The sequence below is a fragment of the Emydura macquarii genome, unplaced genomic scaffold, assembly GCF_026122565.2.
Source record: "Emydura macquarii macquarii isolate MOO-44397 ecotype Brisbane River unplaced genomic scaffold, CSIRO-AGI_Emac_v2 contig_587, whole genome shotgun sequence".
NCBI classification, from domain to species: domain Eukaryota; kingdom Metazoa; phylum Chordata; order Testudines; family Chelidae; genus Emydura; species Emydura macquarii.
The window spans coordinates 14,255,434-14,278,558 of NW_027130724.1; the positions used below are offsets into that span (position 1 = coordinate 14,255,434).

Below are 23,125 nucleotides of genomic sequence, written 5' to 3' on the forward strand. Positions count from 1 at the left end.
CAGTAAGTACAAAACCAGCTCTGTGATCAGAATGAAAGCAATCGAAATAGAGCCAGCAGCACAATACACCATTATGTAAATAGAGTGAGCAGAAAAATTAGTGTTTTCTACAGGCAGAGGAGTAAGTGATTTGGCAGGGATCACATACCCTCATATCCTCGAATTTGCCCTACAGTATAAGCATTCATATTTACAAGCACTGAAACTGCCCTTAAAATTCACCAAAAATGAGGATTAGATGGCTTATGTTTCCGGTCCTGGGATAGGGAGCCTTTCACCTTTAGGTCATCAGCTCACCTCCAGTCCAGGTCAGCAGTGACTAGGGATGATAGGAATTTCCTAACCTTCAAAGTTCAGTGTTAGTCTGGACACTTTTCCAAACCATCAGCTCCCAAACCACACAATCAATTCCCTGTGAAAGAAGTCACTAGGGAACAAAGGTGGGCTTTGTCTATGCAGCTCATTGCCACCTGGCCTGAGAATCTCTCATTAATTTCCAGCATAGCAGTTCTTAAAATGCACATATGACAAGCTCCACCATGTGCTTGGACCTCGGACTTCTCATGCTAACAGCATGAGTTTCTATAAAAAAACTAAACTCCCTGGCTGGCAATTGTACTATACTTATTAATCTCTTATAGGGATCTGCCACTTAAGAGACAAAGGCCCACACTATGGTAATATGGGTTACAAGTGCAACTGGAAACATCTTGTATTATTGCTAGTTCCTCTGAAGTCTGAGACTAATGCTACCTTCAGAAGGACAAACATAGTGTTATGTTCCAGTGCATATATTATCTAACAGAAAGAAGTTGAAAAGGTTCCCTTCGGCATCATTTTGTCTAGGGCTACTACTAATTAATTTGTTTAAACTTTGATTTTCCTTGCCTTTCATGTGGAATACTGAGTGAGGAGCGTTAGTCAGAGAGATGAGTCACATGCTGCAAACAGGCACTGAAAATCAAATAACTGTTGCAAATATCCTGCTGAAAAATGGCAGCCAGACCATTTAAGGAAAGAAAAAAGAGGAAAGATCTTTTCAAGCAGAGTTGTCATATTCATTGGCGTCCTGCCCTCAATGCCTCTTGGCAGTGCAACCGGGTAAGATGTTGAAAACAACTCAACACGAAGAAAGGATTTATTCTGTATTAGGTGTCATCTCTCCATCCGTTATATTGCCCTATACAGAGTTCTCCTGAAGAGTGAAACATTATGTAGCGTTCAGCAAGTGAAACAAATATGTTGTTATTTTAATGTGGTCTGGGACAATAGTGATTTTCCCTAACCATCCCCAGAGAGCTTTTTTGTTTTGTAAGACCAATTAGAAACCACAAGAAACCAAAACAACACATGGGACAGAATCTGGGTCTCACTTTATCTCATTTCCCAAAGTTCAGGACTGGTTCCAATTTTCTCCCTTTTCTAATTTATATACAAAGAGATGTCATTTAGTAATCTGCATCTCTGGTAGTCCTTCCCCACTGGTTTGGCTTCTGGCTCCTAACATGACAGGAAAACCCACAAAACAATTTCATTCAGGATAGTGAAATCAGGAACACAATGGAGCGTCTAAGGTCTGCCTATTCCTAGATAGAATTTCTTGTGTCCTACTTATGTCTGTTGTGCCTAGATTCTACAACAAATCAACTTCTCTCTCTTCCTGCAAACACCAAACCTCACTTCTTCCAGCTGACTTCCCATTAGCAATTTCTGTTTTGGTATTGTTGACCTCCTTTCATATGCTTCATCATTTAAAACATGAAATGGGAAGTGAGGGGGAGAAAAGCATGATGCAGATTCAAAATAAATGATCTGCTTTCCCTGTAAATACAACTTATCCAAGAGTAGGTTTTCCTTTTCCCTCATTTTCTGTTATCTCCCATCTTCCACTTTCTCCCATTCCCATGGTCTATTGTTATTTCTTGTGTTAGCTATCTAATTTTGATTGTAAGCTCCAGGGAAGAGAGATCTTATATTTTTGTTTTTCTATAAGGTGCTAGGAACACACCTAAAGCAATAGAATAGTAATAATACAGAATCCCTCTTTTCAGCTATCTTTGAAACCTGAGTTTCCATGCATAAAGAACTTGATACCGTGGTATGGGTTACTGTTATTGTTTTTAAAGCTTTAAAGATTCAGATGGCACTGGGAATAAGTGCAATTAGACAGCATCATCTCCATGGAGAAGGGTAACAACAAAAAATACTAGAGCAACTGGAAAAGCTGCTTTTATGCTGTTAATCTCAAAAACATCCTGTCGCATGTCATACTTGAGGTGTTGATCAATAGCCGCATAGTACAGCTGGCCCCCACATATGGCTAATATGCCCAGCTTGCTAGCCAAGCTCATTGACAAGAAATAACAGGAACTCACAAGTGTATTCTTGTGCTAACATTGGACATTTTTCAGATAACAAGAATTTCCAGAGCATTATAATAGTCAGGATTAAAAAAATAAACAAGAGCTTTGGAAGGGCTGGAAAACCTCATGCTTCAGGGCATAACAGGATGACCGGATGTCCTGATTTTATAGGGACAGTCCCGATATTTGGGTCTTTTTCTTATATAGATGCCTATTACCCACCACCCCTGTCCCGGTTTTGCACACTTGCTATCTGGTCACCCTAGGGCATAAGCCAATATCTTAACTAATGGGGGATTAGGAAGAAACTGGCCTAGGGGGGTAGGATATCCCATAACTGCAAACAGCAGGGCTTCTTGTACCTTTCTGTGGAGCAGCTGAAACTAGCCACTGTTAGAGAGTGAACTGAACTAAATGGCTCACAAGTTTGACCCAGTAGGGCAAGTCCTGTGCTTCTATTGTCAAGATATGCTGCCACAAACAAAACAAAAAGGTTTTTTTTATTTAAAAAATAAGTGCATATCTAATGCTTGTACAGAAAACAAGAAGACTGCATTTATGTAAGGCTAGCACTTGAATAAAAATGGTCTGCTATAGCCAGTGTCTTCCAAATTCATTGGGCCAGACCCTCAGCTGGTGTAAACTGGTGTATCTTGATTGAAGTCAATGGAGCTATGCCAATTTACACCAGCTAATAATCTGTCCCACTGAGTTCCCAGCACAGTAACAGAAACTGAGACAGAACAGAAACAGAAATTGTGGCTTTCTAGATGTTTTTCATGAGGACCATTTATCTGTCATGTCTCTGAATCATTCAGCTGCCATTGTTGGGAGACACCATTTTGAGCATTGTAATGGCTGAAATTGCACTGAATACAGTGCGACGGGACTGACAAAGCTACTCAGGAACAGGGTGAGTATTTTACCTAGGTGATGAAACTGTAAACGTTTGGCTTGATTCCACGAGTGCCCATTCAAACTGTGCCTAATGTATGAAAATCTGCAAATACGTCAGCCTAGATATGGTGGCCTGTTACTTTCTGATCATTTTCCAGCCTTCTGCCAAAAAATACTTCACCACTGAGTCCGTGTCTGGCAAAGAAACTTGCTGCACTGAAGCCAAGGAGCCCCTGAGACACATCATGCTCAAGCTGCTGATTGGGAAACTCCTCCCAGTCCCTTTTTAGAGTTGGATGGTTCCAGTATATGCCTAACAGAGGAAGGACAAACCACACGTGACAGGTGTTAGTCATTTGCAGTGGTGTTCTAGCCATGTTGGTCCCAGGATAGGAGAGAGACAAGGTGGGTGAGGTAATATCTTTTATAGGACCAATGTCTTCAGGTCCCAAAGAAGAGCTCTGTGGAGCTCGAAAGTGTGTCTCTTTCACCAACAGAAGTTACAAAAGTTGGTCCAGTAAAAGATATTACCTCACCCACCTCGTCTCTCTCATGTTAGTCATGTCATTTAATGCGCTACTAGAAAGTGCTCAGATTCTACTGTGAAGAGGGCAGTAGAAGAACCTATATGGAAAGCACAGACACCTCTCCAGTAGACTGTGATTTCCTGAGCTGGCTGCTCCTCCTCCCCGCTCCCGTACTCTCCCTCCATGGCCATGTGCAGTCCTCAATTCAGGCCAGGAAGGCACTGAGCTCCTAGAAAATGGAGCTCAGAAGTAATTAAGTCACCTATTGCTTCTGAAGAGAGAGAACTACTAGCAGGTGCACTCACTGGGACTCCTCCAGGGGAGCGAGGAGAGGCAATCAGTTTCTATTTGTGTTCTTGGCTCACTCGTTCACTTCCTCAGGGCACTGGCTTCAGCTTCTCTTCCCGCAGGACTAGAGCTGATTGAAAAGTCCAAAGAAGCTAGAGGGAAGAAGAGCTCAGCTCCAGAGACAGAGGGAGCTGAGTGCAGGAGAGCCAGTGAACTGGGCATTTGGAAGCAGAGACGGGACACGACTCCCCTTCCTAGCTGCAACAGCAGCTGATCTCCTTCCATCCTCATGCTGCAATGTGATACAGAGGTGTGTCCTCAAGTGCCAGGCCAAGTCCAGGGCAAGGGAGATGGGTAGAAGGTTATGACAAGAAGGAATTCAGGAACGGGTATTTATCGCCTTAGGGCAATATGGGGACAAAACAGAAACCGGGGAAAGGCTCCTTCCATTTCGGAGTTAACATGCTTTGCACTGTGCCTAGCGATTTCCTTTAAACTAAATGTGTACCTCCAGCAAGTAATTACAAATTATTCCACATCAGTTCTATCAGTTTGAGTTTTTTCTCTGTAAAATACTTAATCATACAAAGTGTTTCACTGGAGAGGTTTCTGCAGGCCTGATCCTAAACCCTCCAACCAAGCCAAAGGCAAACGTATCAGAATTGGGTCCTTAATGGACAGGAAGGATGGTCTTGTTGTTACAGCACTAAACAGGGATGTAGGAGAGCTGGGTTCAATTCCTGGCTTTGCCACAGACTTCCTGTGTGACCTTGACCAAGACTCTTAATGTCTCAGTTGTCCTTCTGTAAAATGGGGATAATAGCACTTCCTGTGTCTATCTTGTCCTTTTAGAACGTAAATCTCTTAGGGCAGAGGTAGTGTCTAGCACAATGAGACCCTCATTACAGCTGGGGCCTCTGGACCCTACTGTAAAATATATAACAAATGTGATCAAATGGAGGTACTTCATAAGCCAGCTCGTCTTGGAAATATCACAAAGTAGGTTGTCTTTCTCCTCCCTCCTTTGGATTTGCTAACAAGTCACAGACAGCCTCCAATATACATACATTTCCTGACTATTAACCACTAAGCAGAACAGATAAAGCCCTGTCACTTATAGTTCTGACACTGTACAAGCCTGAGACCTGTTGTTTCTATTTGTTCAAAGTATCAACCAAGCAGTAAAAGAGTGATTGAGGGTCTATATAGCTGAATGAAGGCAAGTTTATTAAAGAACAAGAAAACAAAAATACCACCAAAGAACTGTGAAATGAATTTGCTAAATGTCATCTTTTGTCAGGTAGGCAAGGCTGCAACAGAACAGAACTGAGAAACAAACAAAAACAAAAAAAAACCCCCAACCCTCAGATTCAAGCATTCAAAAAAGCAAATAGTAGGAAAATTACAAACAAAGCTCTAAATGTGACCCCTCAGCTTTTATAGTATATTATGCAACTCAAACATCCCAGCTCACATTTCTGGACTGCCTTTCACATCTCGATCTCCAGAGGGCATCCAATGAATCAGTTATACCAACCAAAAGGCCCAGTTGTCCCCTCCATTCACACCTTGCTTGGGGGTCACGCAGCATGCTGGTTCAACAGCACACTCCCCACTTACTCCAATCCTGGGGAGGAAGGAGGACACAGCAGGGACTGAGCTCTGTGGATTGCCAAGCCAAGTGGGGAGGGTGGAATAGCTACACTATGGTGAAATCATACCCTGGAAACCTGTGGGTAAGATAATGTTAAATCAGTCAGCATTAACTCCATCCCCACCCTGCTCCTCTGCTAAGTGCTGTGGCTTGGAGGCAACATATCAGAAGTCTCAGAGTACAGTTCTGGAGGGAGTCATGCTCCCACGAGGGACGGTGTGCCGTGTGAAGGCACTGGATCTGTATGTGGATGGCCTTGGCTCCTGATGCATGAGTTTACAAGACTGAGCATCCTAACTATTTCTGGGGTTGGGGCAAACCCTATCCCGGGTGAAACAACTGAGAGGTAACATCTCCAGAGTGTGCTGCCCCCTATGTGGGGGTCGGGGAGAATGCCCTGCTGGAAGAAATATGGCCCAAGGCTTAGCTCTAATGAGTTGCCAGAGGAATCAATGTATGTTTTTGTTTCTTTGCTTTTCTCCTCCCAATTTCCTCAGCCGTTACTCGGCTTCTAAGTGCTGGCTTTATAGGCCTCTTGCTTCTATATGTGGCCCCTCATGGACTCAATCTCCTTGGTACAGCTACTGAATCTGTTCCCTTTTGATGCCATATTGTAGGTCTCTCTTCACAAGTCTCCTTGCTTCCACCGAAGCCCAATATTTTTTAATCCTGCCGGTATATTTACTTGGAACTGAATGAGGTTGTGTGTACGCTTGTGCTCTCCTTGCCTCTGACTCCTCCTCTTGCTCCACTCATGCCTCCCCTTAGCCAGCCCCTCTGTGCATTTCTTGCACACTCATCTTCACACCTTCCCCCCTTCTGCTTGGACTCAACTACTTCCTCTCTGCATCAAACCCTCTCTCCTCATCTCCTTCAACTGCGCTTCTTCCACAAAGCCTTTTGAGGATGGCATCTGCAAGTGTCCACACATTCTTCACTACCTCAAGCTTGTACCATCAGCTACTGCAGCAAATCTATCTGAACTGTTTTGCCCTTGACTGAACTTGACTGTACTTTCCTTGAGGAAAGGTCTGTGTCTCCTTGTATGCTTCTTTCACAGGGGTTAGCATACTGAAGCGCTTGACAAATAGTAATAAGGATAAGGGAAGTATTTTTAGTGATGTTCTATCCCTCAGGATAGAGCCGGGAAACACAAGGAGCTTTATAATAATTCTTCTTTCCACCCTCACCCAGCATCTTATTTACTCAACAGGGACCAAATTTCAACGTACATAGCAGGAACTCTGTTTCAGATGTTGGATATTAATTCAGTTCAGAGGCAGAGCAATAGGAGGCACAAGTCCTTAAATGCAGGTTGCAAGGTTCAGGTCAGGGAGCTCCATTATTCTCAGCCACTCCAAGAATCTTGCATTCATCATCAATTAATGTGGCCCAAACCTATAAACTATCACTTGACTGCCTACTTGACTGCTTGTGCTCATCTAGGATTATGTGACTCCCTGTTCACAAGCCAAGGAGATCCTTGTCCTTGTCAATGGGTTTACAGTGGGTTGAGAAAGGCAGGAAGGGATGGCTAGGGGACCACAATGTCGGGATTAACCCTGAAAAACTCTGAATTCTAGCTCAAAAATTAAGGTTAAACTTGGGGGGATTTATTTTTAAATGTTGTCCATGTCCAGCTGCCATCTAGCCTGAGTTCTTTGCTAGTCACGTTGCAGCACTAGCCAGGCAGGAATTCAATGGCTTGAGCTTCCAAAGTTGCCTGACAGGTACCTTGCAAGTAAAAAAGCTTTCAGGTGGCCATTGCCACTAGTGAATAGCCTCTAGAGCGCTTTTACTGAAGGCAATAATGTTTCTAAAGAAGCACAGATGAAGCAACACATCAGAACATGCACCTCAGCTGCACATTGGCTTATTCTAGTAAGAAACATATTTAATTAGGTCAGAATGTAATCAGGCTCCCCTCACTTACTCATTCAGTGTTTTACCCAATTATTTAAGCACAATTTTAAAAAGACGCACATTCGCCCCAAAATACTGGCCTAGGTTCTCTCTTGTACTGCTTCCACTGAGTTAAGGAGCAGAGTAGGCCACCAATGCCTGATCTGATGTGGCAGTGGATTTGATCTGACCAGTGTGGAAAAAATTCTGAGCTATCATTAAAAATGTTCACCAGTTTGTAATAATGAGAGTGGTTTACTTCTAGCACCACCCCGCCTTCAGTCACCCTCTTTTCTTTTGAGTTGTAGTTTACCCCTTGTGTTTTGCTCCAAGACCAGTGAAAAGTTCTTACAGGAAATTCTGTATTAATATGGCCAACCAGTTACATGAAAAGCTATGAAGTATTTCCATATGTTTCCTCACTGCCACTGTTCTCTTTCAGACCTGAAATAAGAATATTCTATTTTATTACATAATTTATAATAATTTAACATATAGTTTTCAGCTGCTTGTATAAATGCCTTGGGCAAGCGTTCCACATCGTACTCCAGCTTCTGACTGGTAGCCTTTGAAAGCCTTTTCCCGTTCTCCTTGGCTTGGGAAGGTATCAAGATGAGGACCCACTTTCTCAAAGCGGGGCAAATGCCAAAGTGGGTCTAGCTTCATTGGCTGTTTGTATTTCTTCAGCACAGTGGACTGTGTTTCGTATATTTTCCCCCGCCGTATTATTTTCTGTTTTGCCTTATGACGCGCCTGGGTTGCTGCTCGTTGTCCCTCCATCCAAAGCTCCCTGTACTTGTGCTGAAAAACATCTATGATGGGGGTGGACGGGCGAGCTGGTATTCCATATATCATGGCATCAGGGAGGCGCGGCGGGTCCCTTTTAAAGTGACGCTCGTCATCTTCCGGACGGTGGATGTCATGGGTTTTGCGGTACCGGTAGTGTTCCTTTGTTGTGACAAGACCAGCTATGACTGCTCCACGGTTCATGGCAACAAAATCACGTGGCAACTCCTTTGGGGCCTTGATAATGGTTTTAATTGAGTTCCAGTGGCCTATTGCTTCAGGAACTCCCCCATCGGTCCCACGAAGGGTTAGTCCATACACAAAATCAGATCCGGGCAACCGTGTGCACCTTTGGCGTGTCTTTCCTAGCTCTGGCTTGAGGATGAGGTGGTTCTGGAGCATGGTTTCCCTCACCACTCCAACTCTCTCATTTTCCATCCCTGGCTGGAGCTCAGCCATTCTCAAGGGCAGCAGGGGTGGGGGACAGATGTCACTAACACTGCGCCTCTTTTTCAATCGCTGAAAGGGTTTTGGACTCCTAGATGCTTCCATTGTTGATCGATGAAAAATGAGCAGAGACAGTCAATCCCAGCTCTCTCATCTGATGTGGACAACTGAGCCTGTTAGCCCGGCAAGTGTAACTTGGGGCTCTGGTGACATCACAAACATACAAGCTGTATTGTTGTGATTTATTATGTCATCAAAACCATGTATTTATTGCTTGCCATTCAGTCACCGTTTACAGCAGTAAGCAGTGGATGGCTGTGGGTGATTTATTAGTGCTCACTGAAGGACTGAAAGCCTCTGCTGGAGCCAGCGTGACAGATATAGCGATGATTTGGAATGAAGGGAGGGAATTTCTGTGTCTAGGGGAGTTTATTCCCACTCTCTGGAGGCTGCTAACCCAGTACTGACAACAGTGACTTGTAATCACTAGACAAGAATACTTCCAAAGAGCCTTATTTTTTCATTTTTATAATCAAGTTCTAACAATTACTACTGTATTAATCAAAAAGCTTTCCACACCAGGATACCCCAAATGCCTTTAAAAGGTCTGCATCTTTCACCAGTTACTCATTTCAAACACTGACAGGGTCTATTCAAGCTTCCCTACAGCAAAGTTTGAGAGACATGGCCCTAGACACAGGAGTCAGGAGTCCTGGGTTCTATCTTTGACTCTGCTGCTAACCTGGTCATTTAGAGCCACAATAAATCACTTTCCCTCCTTCCCCTCCCCGCACCCCCCCCCCCCAATTGTCTCTCTAGTCTGTTAGACTGTAAACTCTTCAGGGCAGGGGCTGTCTCTCAGTCCCTACCAGGATTGGGGGGGTCTAATCTCAACTGGGGTGTCTAGACTCTGTTGTAATATAAATAATAATACCACAGTGCTAGGATCTTTATAAACGTCTAAATTAAATAATACCACAAATCAATGTTGACTTGGAAAGCGCTTTCCAAGTCTGAACCCAGGTGTCCATGTTAGGAAGGAATTTCTGGGCACCCTGAGTTGTGCCCAACTGTGAATTCTGTGATGTCTAACAAATCTCCGCTATGGAAAATGCAGAGAACACCACACTCGTTCCACTGGTCACCTATGTAGAGGTCTAAACCAAAGTTTCCAAGCAAAAAGGCTATGAGAACAAAATTAATTTGCTAAAAAAATAAGGAAGTTCAGCTTCTTCAATTAACCTAGTGTGAAATATTGCAGATGTCAGACATACTGTATGTTATATACTAGATCTGGACTCAACAGGGAAGCGAGATTCAGCCTTCACACTACATGTTGGGAGTTTTGTTCATTTACACCAGAACTTTAAATGTTATATTTAATCCTATTCAAAAAAAGATAGGAAGTTTTTACTTATTAGCTTTTAAAGGAAGCCAGTTATTCTGGATATGAGAGATGGTGTTCTATACTATAGACCATTTACCCAATAACACAGATTGTCACATAAATATGTATTCATAGCCTGAATATGAAATCTTGAGGAAAGGAAATTAAACTGCATAGACCGAAACCATAGAGCAAAGTTTAATCTCAACAATTTTATATTTTTAAATACCAAAGTGATTCTGTGTTTTACCAAATTATATACAAATAAAATGTGAAGCCATTTTGATGTACTCCAATACAAAGAAAGCATTCTGTACCGGTAAAATTGCATCTGTTTTGTTAAACTTGTGTAGCCACAAAAAATAAATTGTTTTTAGGTCTGAGATACAGACCTGTAAAAGAGATTGGTAGTGAAAGACTAACAACCTCATCGGGGCAGCTAAAGTCATATTTCCACTTCCTTTTTCTATATACAAGAGCCTCATGGTCATGCTAATTTACCTCTGCTTCCACAGGCAACCAAGTTCATTATCCTCTTAACATAAAAACATATTACTAAGAACACCAACAAGAAGAAGAAAAAAAAAGCACTGAATGCCAGCCTCCTACATCTGAATATTTTTCCTTGTTAATTAAAAAAAATCTTACAGTGTCTTTGGAAGTCCCCAGTTTCTTCAATCCATCCAGAGGTAGCAGATCAGCTGAATCCTTGTGAATAAACTGCACTGTCTGCTTCATTCTCCTCTGTTGTCGGAGAGATGCAGCTTCCCTCATCTCCACTTCCTTCCGACTAGGCTCTGTGAGGATACCTGAATAGAACATCTTTCCGTCTGGGCGCCTCTCCCTCTAAAGACGTTACACTCCTGAAAAGAAACGAGCAATGAAATGATCTATTGTCTGCACTTATAACGGAAGCGTCATGACATTGGGAGACCAGTGCAGTGTAGTAAAGGAGGAGTTAGGCACATTGTAATCGGCTGCACAAACAACATGGGTTAGCTCAGACTCAATCTAGGGAGTATTCAGCGCACTTACTCCTCTGCAAGGAAGAGCTGGACTGACAAAGTAACATTAGCTATAGGCTACCTGCCTTGTGCACGACACCCAGCTGGGTGACTCCGAGTGGGTTTTTAAAAAGAGAAACATTTCACAAAATGAGAGTTTGAAAGTGGAACCAGTTTGTTTTCCAATAAAACAGATGTGGATCTTTTAAAAAAAAAAAACCAAAGCAGAGATGTGTGCAAGATGCAGACATAGGGGTAGCACTTAAAAGCTCGCCAGGTACCTTCGATAACTAAGGGCTACATTATTTCTTTATGCACTGCCCGGTGCAAGGGGCGGTGTGCAAACTGCACTACCCCAGAAGTAGCCCTAGGAGACACTGTGATTCAAAGACACTCCGAGGTACAGCCATTCCCTTCCTGTGCTGAGTGAGGGGAGGAATCTGCTATCGCCCTTTACAGGTGACTGCTGATTGACACCATGTGGGGCAAAGCCAGCGTGCTGCCTCCCTCTGTCCATTTTCTCACAGGTGGAGGCAGGGCAGGAGGGGAAATATTGGTCACACACCCCTCTGCTTTCCCACCTGTACCTGCAGCCGTGATCTGGGTAGGTCTCATGTGGCCATGCTGGGTGTGTGGCCTTACTCCCTGTACAGCCATGTTAGACCCAGGCTCTCAGTAACTATCTGCCGTCTGACGTGCTAAGTATAGGCAGCACTGGAAGTGTGTCATGGTAATATGGAGGCCAGCTTATCTGTATCCTTTCATCTTATGTGAAACTGGCAAGATTTTAAGGACCATCACTCTCGGTGGATTTGTTTCAATATAACCAAGGAGTTTCACATGAGAAAAGAAAGACAATGTTTATCACCATCAAAAGAGCCGGAACATTTGAACACTACAGCATAGCTAGCCATGCAGTTACGCTGCAGAGGCTGAAGACAAGAATTGTTTTTTAATTAAAATCATATTTTGGGTTGGAAAACACGAGTAGGTTTGCTCATTGGATTTTACATGAGGAGGAAAAATAGCTATATTTGCATGATTTTGACCAAAGGTCCTATTTTACACAGTAATACAAATAATGCCTCTGCACGTGCAGAAAGCAGGAGGCAAGGGGGATGGGGCTGATGCTTACAACAATCATGTCTAAATATTTGGAACAGTCCGGGATCCACACATTGTAGGCAAGGATCTTACTGCTTCATCATCTTCCACCTAAATGGAGCCTTAATTGCCTTGGGTCACATGCAGGGCTTCATTCTCTCACCAATTACGCAGCTCATAACTCAGATTTTTATGTATTTTACAAAGCTTAGGCAGGCTTCAGAGGTGTTTCACACGTTTCATAAAAATAGTTCTGTCTCTCAGAGCTTAGCAGCGAAAAGGAATGCAGGAGGCAGGGAGAAATGCCCCAGAAAGTGACCAAAAATAAATGGAGATGGGGTTAAGAAGTAAAGAACAGACCAAGAAGGGAAAGACAAGTTTAACTCCTCTAGAAGAAACGGAGCTAATTTTTTTTTAAAGAAGAAAAAAAAGACAGGTAGACAAATTAGCTTTAAATCACCGAGGGCCAGATTCTACTTCCTGTATTCCTACTGAATAGTACCTCATTTCACATTTACTTCTCACTGAAGTAAATGCAGTAAGGTGCTACATAACAAGAGAAAAGGGGGATCAGAATCTGGCTTCCATTAAGCAGGAGCAACTCCCCACTTACCCCATCCCCTCATATAATCAGTCCGGTTGCAGCAATGCAGCATGAATCACATATTAATTTAAATTAGCACATTTAAACCTTAATACGGTTTCACAGAGAGGAAGGTGCTGAAGGCTAACAGGAGACTGTTCATTCAAGATAGCTCTCAGCCGATGATGACAGGAAAACTGACTGTGACTAACGTTAGAGTGATAAATTATCCAAACATTTACACCAACCCCCCCAGCCCACTGACATTCCAGAAGCCAGATGATTCAGACAACACACAGATACCCTGGTTCTAAAGAGATCTTCTCTCTTCCGAGACAAAGAGTTACACTGACGTCCAGAGCCTCCTGGAGGCATGCTGATGTCAGTATATACCACTGCTCTTTGCTGATGCTCCAGAGCAGTCCATTGGATAAGCTCATGCCTCTGAGCTCTGTGACCAATTTAGTACAGTGTGCAACGGTACAGTCATCCTAGCTAAGCCACTTTACAACGTGACCACACACTGCCAAAGAAGGGAAAATAAACTCAGAATTCAGAATGCAATGAAGTGCAAGACAGTCCTTTCCCAGTCTTAACTAAAAGAGGCCATTGAAGTGGGAACTGACCTGAGCATTCAGTAACTCTGTGTCTGTGCTGAAAGATACTGACCAAAAACATCCCCAAAGGGCAAAACAGCTTGAACATGGACGTAGTTTCTTCTGTGGCCTATAACATAATGAACAGTGGCTTGTTACATAATGAAATATGCCATGGAGAATAAAAGCACCTTATTTTTCACCTCAAGAACTATTTGGCACCCAGCCAACTGATTAAATAAAGATGTTTAACTATCTCTATGCCACCCCTAAGGTAAGAGAGGATACCAATAAAACATAAAGGCTCCTCTTAAAAGCAGCCTGTGAATTTTATATAAAATGAGCCACTCTACAAAAGCATGTATTAGCAAATGTCCAGTTAGCTCTGACTCATGGAGAGAAGAGCATCTGCATCAAAGCTGAGACATCAGCTGGAGTACTAACGTCAAAGCTTATATTACCGCTCCAAGATGTAGTTTACGTATGAATTTGACAAACAAACAGGTCCCACAATTTCACGTACACCATCCACATGTTATAATATACCTTATGCCAACAGATGAGCAGAAAATGTGCCCCATAGGATTAAATCCTTGTGTTTAAGATAAGAATCCTTGTGTTTAGGATAAGAAAGGTGTTTGGACTAAGCCCTATCCTAGCTCTGAAAGAGGAGGAAAAAGGAGCAATCTTATGTAAACAAAATATGCAGTATCCACAGCAGTGCATCAGTGTTTTCCTGTGTTTTAACACATTTGGTTAGCTTTTATTACAAATGAATGATTAACTCAAATTAGCTAAATGTGTTCCTTCCTCCAAGTTTGGTATGTATAAATAGAAAAGACTTTAGCAAAGGTCTCTTTCTGCTGGACAAAAGCAAGTGTTTCCATGCAAGAGCTACCTTTTATGGGAGTAAGGCCTCAAAGGTTATGTCTACACTGCAAAAACAACAACAAAAAACCCAAACCCGCAGCAGCGAGTCTCAGAGCCCAGGTCAACAGACTTGGGCTCACGCTATAGTGCTAAAAATAGCCATGTAGCTGTTCAGGCTCAGGTTGGATGTCCATCCTCAGGCTTCAGAGCCCAAGCCAGAACATCTTCAAGGCAATTTTTAGCCCCATAGTGCTAACCAGTGTCTGTAGACCTGGACTCTGCGACTTGCTGACACAGGTTTTGTTTTGGTGTTTGGTTTTTTTCTGTAGCGTAGTCATACCCAAAGTTCATTGAGATTTTCTCCATTTCCTGACTTCAAAGTGGCATGAAACCAAGGTTGCTGTTATCACCAGGAGACTTGAAGCCGGCTGCTATCAAACAAGTTCTCTTCTAATTTTGGAGGAGTTAGAACTGTCTTCCATGAAGCTACCACAACGTCTGGCCAAAACACACTTGTGCCTTTCCATGGTGTGGATGATGACAAGCCTCTTAAAGGGGATAGAGGGGATGGGGAAGGTCCCCTGCAGCTAGGTTACGTCTTTCCCAGTGAAATATTTTTCTCCATTTGCAAACGGGAATTTAAGTGCCCCATACAGCTCTGTGAATCCAGCTCCAGCACCAGCACTGGCAGCATGTGCTTTGTGCATGAATTGGTGATGCATGTAGTTTTTTTTGCACTGCTTGATAACATGAGGTTCTTCTGAGGCTCACTCATTTTCTCTACTGGCCGTTTCTGAAAGGAGCTGCTAAAGGCGCAGCAACAGAAGGCTGGGGGCAGACACTTTGATTTTCCTCTAGCAATGGCAGCTGGCAGAAAACAAAGAAAAGGGTCATTTCACATCACAGCCTATATCTAACTCTGCTGGAAATCTGGGAAATTCATAGGTGCAGACATAGACAGGCTGCATATGCTGGAGACAGCATGTGCTGAAGAGCAACAGGCTGCTGGTGCTGCTTCAAACATTAGCAGCCTATGATCTGAAGTCGGGGGAAGCATCCATGCCTAGCCAAGACATCTGCCAGACTGCCAAAATCAAAGCCAAAGACCTCTGCCCTCATTTCCAAGCCTGTCCCATGGGGAAAACATGAGGGAGCATTGCTCTCTTCTTTTCAATGTCAACTTCACTGTCATGGTTCTGATGTCCTGAGATTGTTTGTCCCAATTCTTCCAGATTATGAGGTTAAATGGGTATGTGGATGATCAAATTGCCTCTTTGCTGAAAAGGAAACTTAAACCAGACTGAGTTTCGCTCAGGGCTTGTCTAAGCACTGAAGTTGCACCACATGACATGTTAACACGATTTTGTTAAACCAGTGCAATGCTGTGCATTAGGTTAAAGATGTCTTATACTGGTTTAGTTTGCACCTGTGGTTTATAGCTCACATAGGAAAAGAAAAGCTGGTGAACTTCATTCAGACCTTTTTCATCTCCCCTCCCAGTGCAAGTAAAACTGGACAGAGAGGGTGCTTGGTTTTCTTCTTACGATTGCCCATCTCTCCATTAAGAAACAAGAGTATTAGTAACAGCCCCATCTTAAAGGGACTCTTGTCATGATAAAATGCTGCCGGAAACATAGAAGAATCCAGGCACTGTAAACAAGAAAGGGTCAGAGTAGTTTATACTAATGGAAATTGAAATGAAGGTCAATTGGAGTCCCAGAAAGAGCAATTTACTCCTAAAATGAAGACAAATTTCACTGAAAGAGATAGAGCTCAGAGTAAAGACTGTGAAACTCCACGAAGTTTAACTAGATGAGCTGGAGTGGAGGAAAAAAAAGGGTCGAATGCAATGTAATCACTCAATAACTCAGATGATTCAAAGATTAGAAAGGATGTATTTTCCATATGGGTTTGTTACAAATTGTTCTTAAGATTTTTAGTTGTTTTTTTAAATCAAGCAGTAAGAGAGTTGATAATTCATGTGAAGAACTACAAAATCGATGAGGCTGGAAAATCCGATAATATAGCAAGATATAAGCAGCATTAGGCCTATGAGTATCAAGATTAAGAATTCCTGGTTAGCCAGTTCCAACCAGTACCCATGTGTCACCACCTGAAGTGTCAGTGGATAAACAGATAAAAGAGTTTCCAGAACCGGGCTAAGGAGCTCATTCACAAATACACACATTCTAGTCAAAATAACTGTTCCTAATGGCAGATTTGCACAATTAACTTGGCACAGTTGGAGCCTTCTTTCCATGTCTTTTATATGGAACATTAGAAGCTATAACTGGAGTTTGGTAAACCGCTGAGCAATTAATGAAAACAGGCACAGGAACCAGCTACAGTGCCCATCCTTGCCCAAGTATGGGCTTTGCTCATCTTCCTAGTTCATTTGACATATGACACAGAAAGATAACTGATGAATTCAGTTTTTTAAGAAGCCAATCATGGAAGCAGAAGCTTCACACATGTCAGAACTATGGTTTAATATGGCCATTATCACCATAGCTTCCTTACCTTTATTTTCTTGATGTATGCAGGATGAAAAGCACTTCTCCCAATTATTATTAATAGTCATAATAATCATAATACACAGATATTTGTTAAGGAAGCCTAGACTTGAGGTGGCTGGCAGTGTAGGTTCTTACTTAACCCAAGAAAACAATCAGCTCTATCTAACCTTGGTACTGGAAAAAGTGGGAAAGGAAGCCATCCTCTTTTCTTAAAAGGGCACATTTTCTAGCCAAAGCATTTCTAGCAGGCTTTCAAAGTTACTATTGCAGGAATTACCCTGAACTTACCATGTTTGCAGACAAGCAAATAGCAGGGATGACCTCAACTGTCAATTTCCTGGCTGGCTGGCTTCCTACAAGACAATATTTGTAGGAAACGCACATTTGTAGGATGCTATTCACAAAAATCTTAACATTCTTCCTGTCTTGCAATTGGCTAGACATGCTTAAGCATTAGTGCTGCCTCTTATTTCAAAGCCTTTTTGATTTCTGTAGGAGATCCGGGCCACCCCCCGTCTGTCTGGGAGGGAGGCCACACCCCCTTGCTGTCGCACCTAATGAGACTGGCTCAAAAATAGGGAATTAGTTGTCTCAGGGCCCTAGCCCTCAGGCAGGGCAGGGCAAGAAGAAGTCTATTGCCCCTGGCCCTCTGGCAGGGCAGGGCAGGGCTGACAAGCAGGCTATGGGCTCCCCTCAGGCCGGGGCAGAGCACTAGGCAGCCTATGGCCCCAGGTTCTCAGTCAGGGCCAGGCAACTAAGCAGTCTTGGGCCCCAAGCCCTCAGGCAGGGCAGGGGTGAGCAAGAGGCCTCCTGGCTTACAGTGGGGTAGCTGCTGCCCCTTGGAGGGCTGGCAGAAGGGGTAGGGGTACACAGGCCCACCCGACTCCCCGGTGTCCCAACCCAAGGCCCTAAGGGTGGTGGAAGGTTCCGCCAGTGGGTCAGCAGGTCCCACCTGAAGCACACTGGCCGAGTACCAGGCCCAACACAATCAGGCTATCACCTGATTTCCCTGGACTTCATTCAGAGGATACTGGGCTTTCGGGGCGGTCGTTGTCTACTCAGGGTAGATGGCTAGTGGCAGCCCAGGCAGCTCCAGCAGCTCCTTGGCATCCCAAGTGGCTGGCAGCTCCTCCTCGGTCTTGATGCTGTAGCGCTCGGGCGCCGGCTCCAGCAGTGGCGGGGAGACGTCCTTCTCCTCCAGCAGCTCTAGTCCAACTGAGCTGTTGGGCTCTCCTTTTATACTTCCTGTCCTGCCTTTCTGCTTCCAGTGGAGTGGGCGTGGCTGGTCTGGTTCTGCCCACCAGGGGTCTGACATGACACCCTCCCTGTCCATCTCAGAGGGAGGCCACGCCCGCTCATATAATTTGTGTAAAAATATTGCTGAGAACTTCTCTAGTTCATTCGTGTTAAGACAACAATCTGCTGCTCCAGTCTCCATGTAGAGGCTAGTTCTTGCTTTGTGCATTTTCTCTCTTTTACTGCTGATGTCACATATTTCTCCAGAGACTGTATCAGTCAAAAACAGTAAGGCTCAGGGGTGCGATTAGCCTTTCCTCCTTTTATTTGTTACACAAATTCTGTTTTATTTTAATAGATCATTCCTATACATAAATTAAAAACGTGTTAATTCTGAAATCACACTGAGAAACATTAATCCCCCCCTTATGCACATACCAGAGCTGAGCTGCAAATATTTATTTTAAGTGAACTATATTTATGTGCCGAGTGCCAACCATAGCTCCATAACTTGACAATCTGTAACCTCAGGAAATGTAAAATGCCCTGCACTAACAGGAACTTCAGATACGCTTGTGTGCTGAATGTTTCCTCCATCCTGGGTATTTGGGACATTCTGCACCACAAATTTACATTCAATGCATTAATGCAGAGGGGCCCTGTTAAATGTTAAGACTAAAGATCAGCAATCATTTCGCACTGCATGCTCCCTCTGCTTCAGTGTCCTGTTCTAGTCTTCCCACAACAGTACAGTATAGAAGCACCTCATTCATCTACACTAATAGGGAGTGTGGAGGTTAGGGGGAAACCATTGCAGATTATTGTGGTTTCTGGATTAACAAGTGCTAGAGAGGGGCCAATACAGCCGACGTTGTGCTCTCCATGTCACCCAGTGGTCCTACTCCGAGCACTCAGTAACCTCCTGAAACAAGCCATTTGCTATTAGTTCGTGGAGCTATTCCCTCTTTTCCTGGCTGCTGCTGACACAGGGAGGGATGGGAGGGCAATCAGGCTTTCCCCACTCCCTGGGTTCTGCAGGGGCTGAAGCAGTGCAGGGGAAATGGCAAGTGGGCGGGCCTTCAGAAAGCTCTGCTCTCTGGTAACCACAGCACAGTCATGGGAGCCTGCTGCCAGCCTACTCTGTGCTGCCTCTCCGTATCTGCAGGAAAAAGAGGAGGAAGGGTAAAGGTAGGGGACAGTCACTTCCTTCAGCTTTGACACAGCAGCAGTCATCTTCACTCATTCTCGTGATTGATCCAGGACACCAATGAAGGGAAGGGTGGCAGCAGTCTCTCTGGAAGCCTCTGAGCCTCTGGAAGCCTCACATCTGCTGAGACCTGTCCCCTTTGCTGGCTGCCCAGAGGCCCCTCTTTGTTCCTCGTGGGTCCCAGCAGAGCAGTGAAGGGAAAGCAGTGAGGCCACCTCTCGGCAGCCCGAAAAGCTGGGAGGGGAAAGCATCCACAATAAGAGGCCCAGAACCGGGCTCTCATTTCCAAAGCGGCAGCAGCTTGTTTGTAGTTGTCAGTGACGTGACTGGGCTCTCCTACCTGATCCCAAAGTTGGATGAAAAATGTTGTGCAATGGCTAGAACAAGAAATCACTTTACATAGCCAGCTCGGTGTATCTGGAAAAGACAAGGCCTAATAAATGCACTTCTTAAGGCAGATCACAGAGTTATCAGTCTGTGCCTAATAGGATTTTAACTGCATTGAACTGCCATCTTCCCACAAAGCAATCAAATACTTTTAAACTATTCCTATCATGTGGCCTTTATTTGATTTCTTGCGATATTTCATAAGCATTCTTCACTGAAAAGGTCACCCAGGAGAGGGGACCTCTGACACTTCAGATGTCATCATCCACACAAAAAGCTATTTAACATGACTCTGGTGAAAGAAATCCAACTACCAAATAAAAATTGACACTTACACTTACAGTTTGTTCCTATAATGATGGATCACCATTTCTCTGCCTTTCTTTTTAATCGTCCAATAAGCAATTTTCCCACTTCTGTCGGACAAAGTTGTCGTGAATGCAAAGATTGTGTTGGATGAAGCTGTAGGAAACATATAATTGCAGAGCTGCACACTACACTACAAGTCAGAAATCTAAACAGTGCAAGGACTATTCTCCCATTAAAGACTCTGACCAAACTGTCCATATCTATCCTGCAAGGCACTGAAGCACCAGCTAAAGATTAAGGATATGCTTAAATGCTATACTGAATAGTGGTGGATTTAAGCACATGCTTAAAATGTCTTGCTGAGTTGGGGTTATAGACTACAAGAGTGGTGTGCCCAAGTCTCCTCCCTTCTTGGCCAGTCTATGTCCCTATGTATGTGTCTGAAACAGCACATTTTCACCAACACTTGCAGTATATCTGTTGCTGGAACAAAGGTATTAAAACTGTGTATTTGATATTAAATGATCACTGCATACATAATCTAGGGAGACGGAAGAGTTCTGTGTTTGGTCTTAGACTTATATGACTAATTTAGGTCAGAAGACAGAGGACCAAATTTATTTTTGATGCAGTTTCATTGGTGTTAGACTAGGGATGTGTGGCTCAGAATGTCAGTCTATTTCTGATGGTTCTTTTTGTTAGCTGATGTAATTGATTAATCCATCAAAGGGCAGCAAAAAGATGTAAATATTTAGCTATAGGTTACTATAAACATAACTACAGGCTGTAGCTTCCTCTTCTTTACTGTCTTCTCATATCAATACAATTATTATTTTAAAATAGTAAAATATTCTAAACTGCCAACATTTTAAAGACTGCAAACTGTATTTCTATCTGCCGCCACAAAATGATTTAATTATGTAGCTTTTACTGAACACTCTGTCTATCTGTTAGTTATCCAGTGTAATAACAACAAACGAAAAGGGACAAACTGTAATACTTTGTACAATTTAGCAATCTCATTTTACAATAAGGTGGAAATCAGGCCAAATCTTGTTCACCAGATAAAGCCCTAACTAGGCCTACACAGGCAGGCTTTGGCTCTACGGCTGTAGCTCTATAAAATAAGAGTAATCCAGTATCAAGTTTCAGGACAGAAGCATCTTCTCTGTGTGGGCAAGGGAGGAAATCCCCCTCCCACTAGTACAGCATTGCACAACTGGCAAGATATATTGTAGGGGTTTCTAGCCTCTCTCTAAACCATCAACTATTATTTATTGTGCACTATCGGAAGCACGTATAGCAATAGCCACATTAGCACTGTGGGCAGCTATAGTACACACTTCCTCCACACAGCTCTACTAATGTACTCCATCCGTGACTTGCAACAGGCCCACTAAGACTGCCAGTCAAGCCCAACTGCATAATAGTTTTGCAGATGTCTGAGATAGACTAGGATAAGACAACCAAACTCATTTCCCCTTGTGACCCAAAGAATGCTCCATTTTCTATCTCCATTATTACAGATATTTGTCTCACTACAAGAGCAAGTTCCTCATAGTCCTGCTTCTTTATGGGCTTGACTCTGAGGTGAAGTCAATTCTATGTCTATGACATAAGAATGGAAGTGACTTATGTCAGAAATTCAGCATGAAGACCTCACTGCAGAATCATATGAGAGGATAAGATGATGGAAGCCCCTGTTTAAACATGACTTGGTCTTTAGGAAACAAGAATATACAATCAGAAGCATTATAGGGAAAACACATGTGAAAGCGAAATTAAATGTCCAAATTTAGGCCTACTGTATAAATAGTTGTAACTCCATTGTCTTCAATAATGTTGTACCAGCTTACATCAGGCCTGAATTTGGCCTAGTACTTCAAATTGAGCTGGGCAAAATTTTTATTAGTTTATTAACTGAAAAATGCAGTTTCGGCTCCACTGAAATGACTCACGAATTTGGGTCCAACTCAGCAAATAGTTTCGGCCAAAAAAGAATAATGAAAACTTACTTTGAGGAGTTGAAATGCTTTTCATTTCAAAATAATGTTTCATGTTGAAGTTTAGCTAAATTTATTTTAATAATACAAAAAAGTAAAAACACATCCAAAATAAAACAACATGAAAAAGATGAAAAAAAAAAAATTCAGGTTGAACAAAGTATTTAGTTCAACCCAAAACAATTTATTTTCCTGGATTTTTCAGTTTGGCCAATAAACCCAAAAAATCAATCATTCTAATTCTTAAGTCCAATATGTTGCAAGTTTCGCCAAATATTAAAGTCCCTTCTCTAAGAAAGTCTACACACACTATAAAAGTTTACTCCATTTAACATTTGTTGGCTTCCAGCTGGTGTGGTTGGTGTGCTATATGAAATATTTTCTTCTACCCAAGTGTAAATCAGCTGCAAGGTCGTTTTCATATGCCAGACATTGTTGATTGCTAATTGCATGATTTCTGAATAGGAATGAAGGGGCTCTTTCTTCAGGTCTGATTTAGAAAGTTTAACAGCCTGCATAACAGAAATATTGTGACAAAGCTAAAAACTATGAAAAAATAATCTTTCAGTTTTTGAAACATAGCTAGGAAAGCTCAGCTCTGAGACAGCCCATGATTTTTAATGGGATCTTACTTGTTAAAGCCAATTTTCCGCATGGAATTGCTTGCCATTCTTGTGCAATGGTCCAATTGCCCAACATTATGCAACAGGTTCAGAACCTAGGAATGTCCCAGGTCTTTGCTAAAATCCTGCAGTCAGATGTTTATCTCACCAAATAACTATGTGGGTTTCTCCAAACCATAACACTACTATTTACAGCTTTTATAAACAAAACTTGAAAATGTTTTGCTTCCCAAGATGAGTTGCGGAGAGGATGTTATTTGGCAAATATTTTCTCCTTTTTATGGATTCCATAACTGCTACAGTTTTGTGTCCCTCCTTCAGAGAAAGCAGAAAGGGGCAAGGAAAGAGAAATGATTTTTGTGTAGTTCCTTCAAAAACTTTGGGGTTTTTTCAATTTCCCAGCAGAAAAAAACCCAAAAACAACCCCAAGTTTGAA

The 23,125-nt window shown here is 42.9% G+C and overlaps 1 protein-coding gene and 1 pseudogene across 1 annotated transcript in view; both read right to left on the bottom strand.

Annotated features, from left to right (window-relative positions):
* Positions 1–18,114, bottom strand: part of NRIP3 (nuclear receptor interacting protein 3) — a 30,729-nt gene extending 12,615 nt beyond the window's left edge. The window contains exons 1-4 of the mRNA XM_067540758.1: positions 17,925–18,114; positions 17,213–17,277; positions 13,569–13,668; positions 10,900–11,114 (exon numbers count right to left, since the gene is read on the bottom strand). Of these exons, the coding sequence (XP_067396859.1) occupies positions 10,900–11,073 (174 nt within the window). The 5' untranslated portion in view covers positions 11,074–11,114; positions 13,569–13,668; positions 17,213–17,277; positions 17,925–18,114. The remainder of the gene's footprint in view (positions 1–10,899; positions 11,115–13,568; positions 13,669–17,212; positions 17,278–17,924) is intronic.
* On the bottom strand, positions 8,133–8,990 carry LOC137148006 (cilia- and flagella-associated protein 77 pseudogene; annotated as a pseudogene).
* Positions 18,115–23,125: the final 5,011 nt, after the last annotated feature.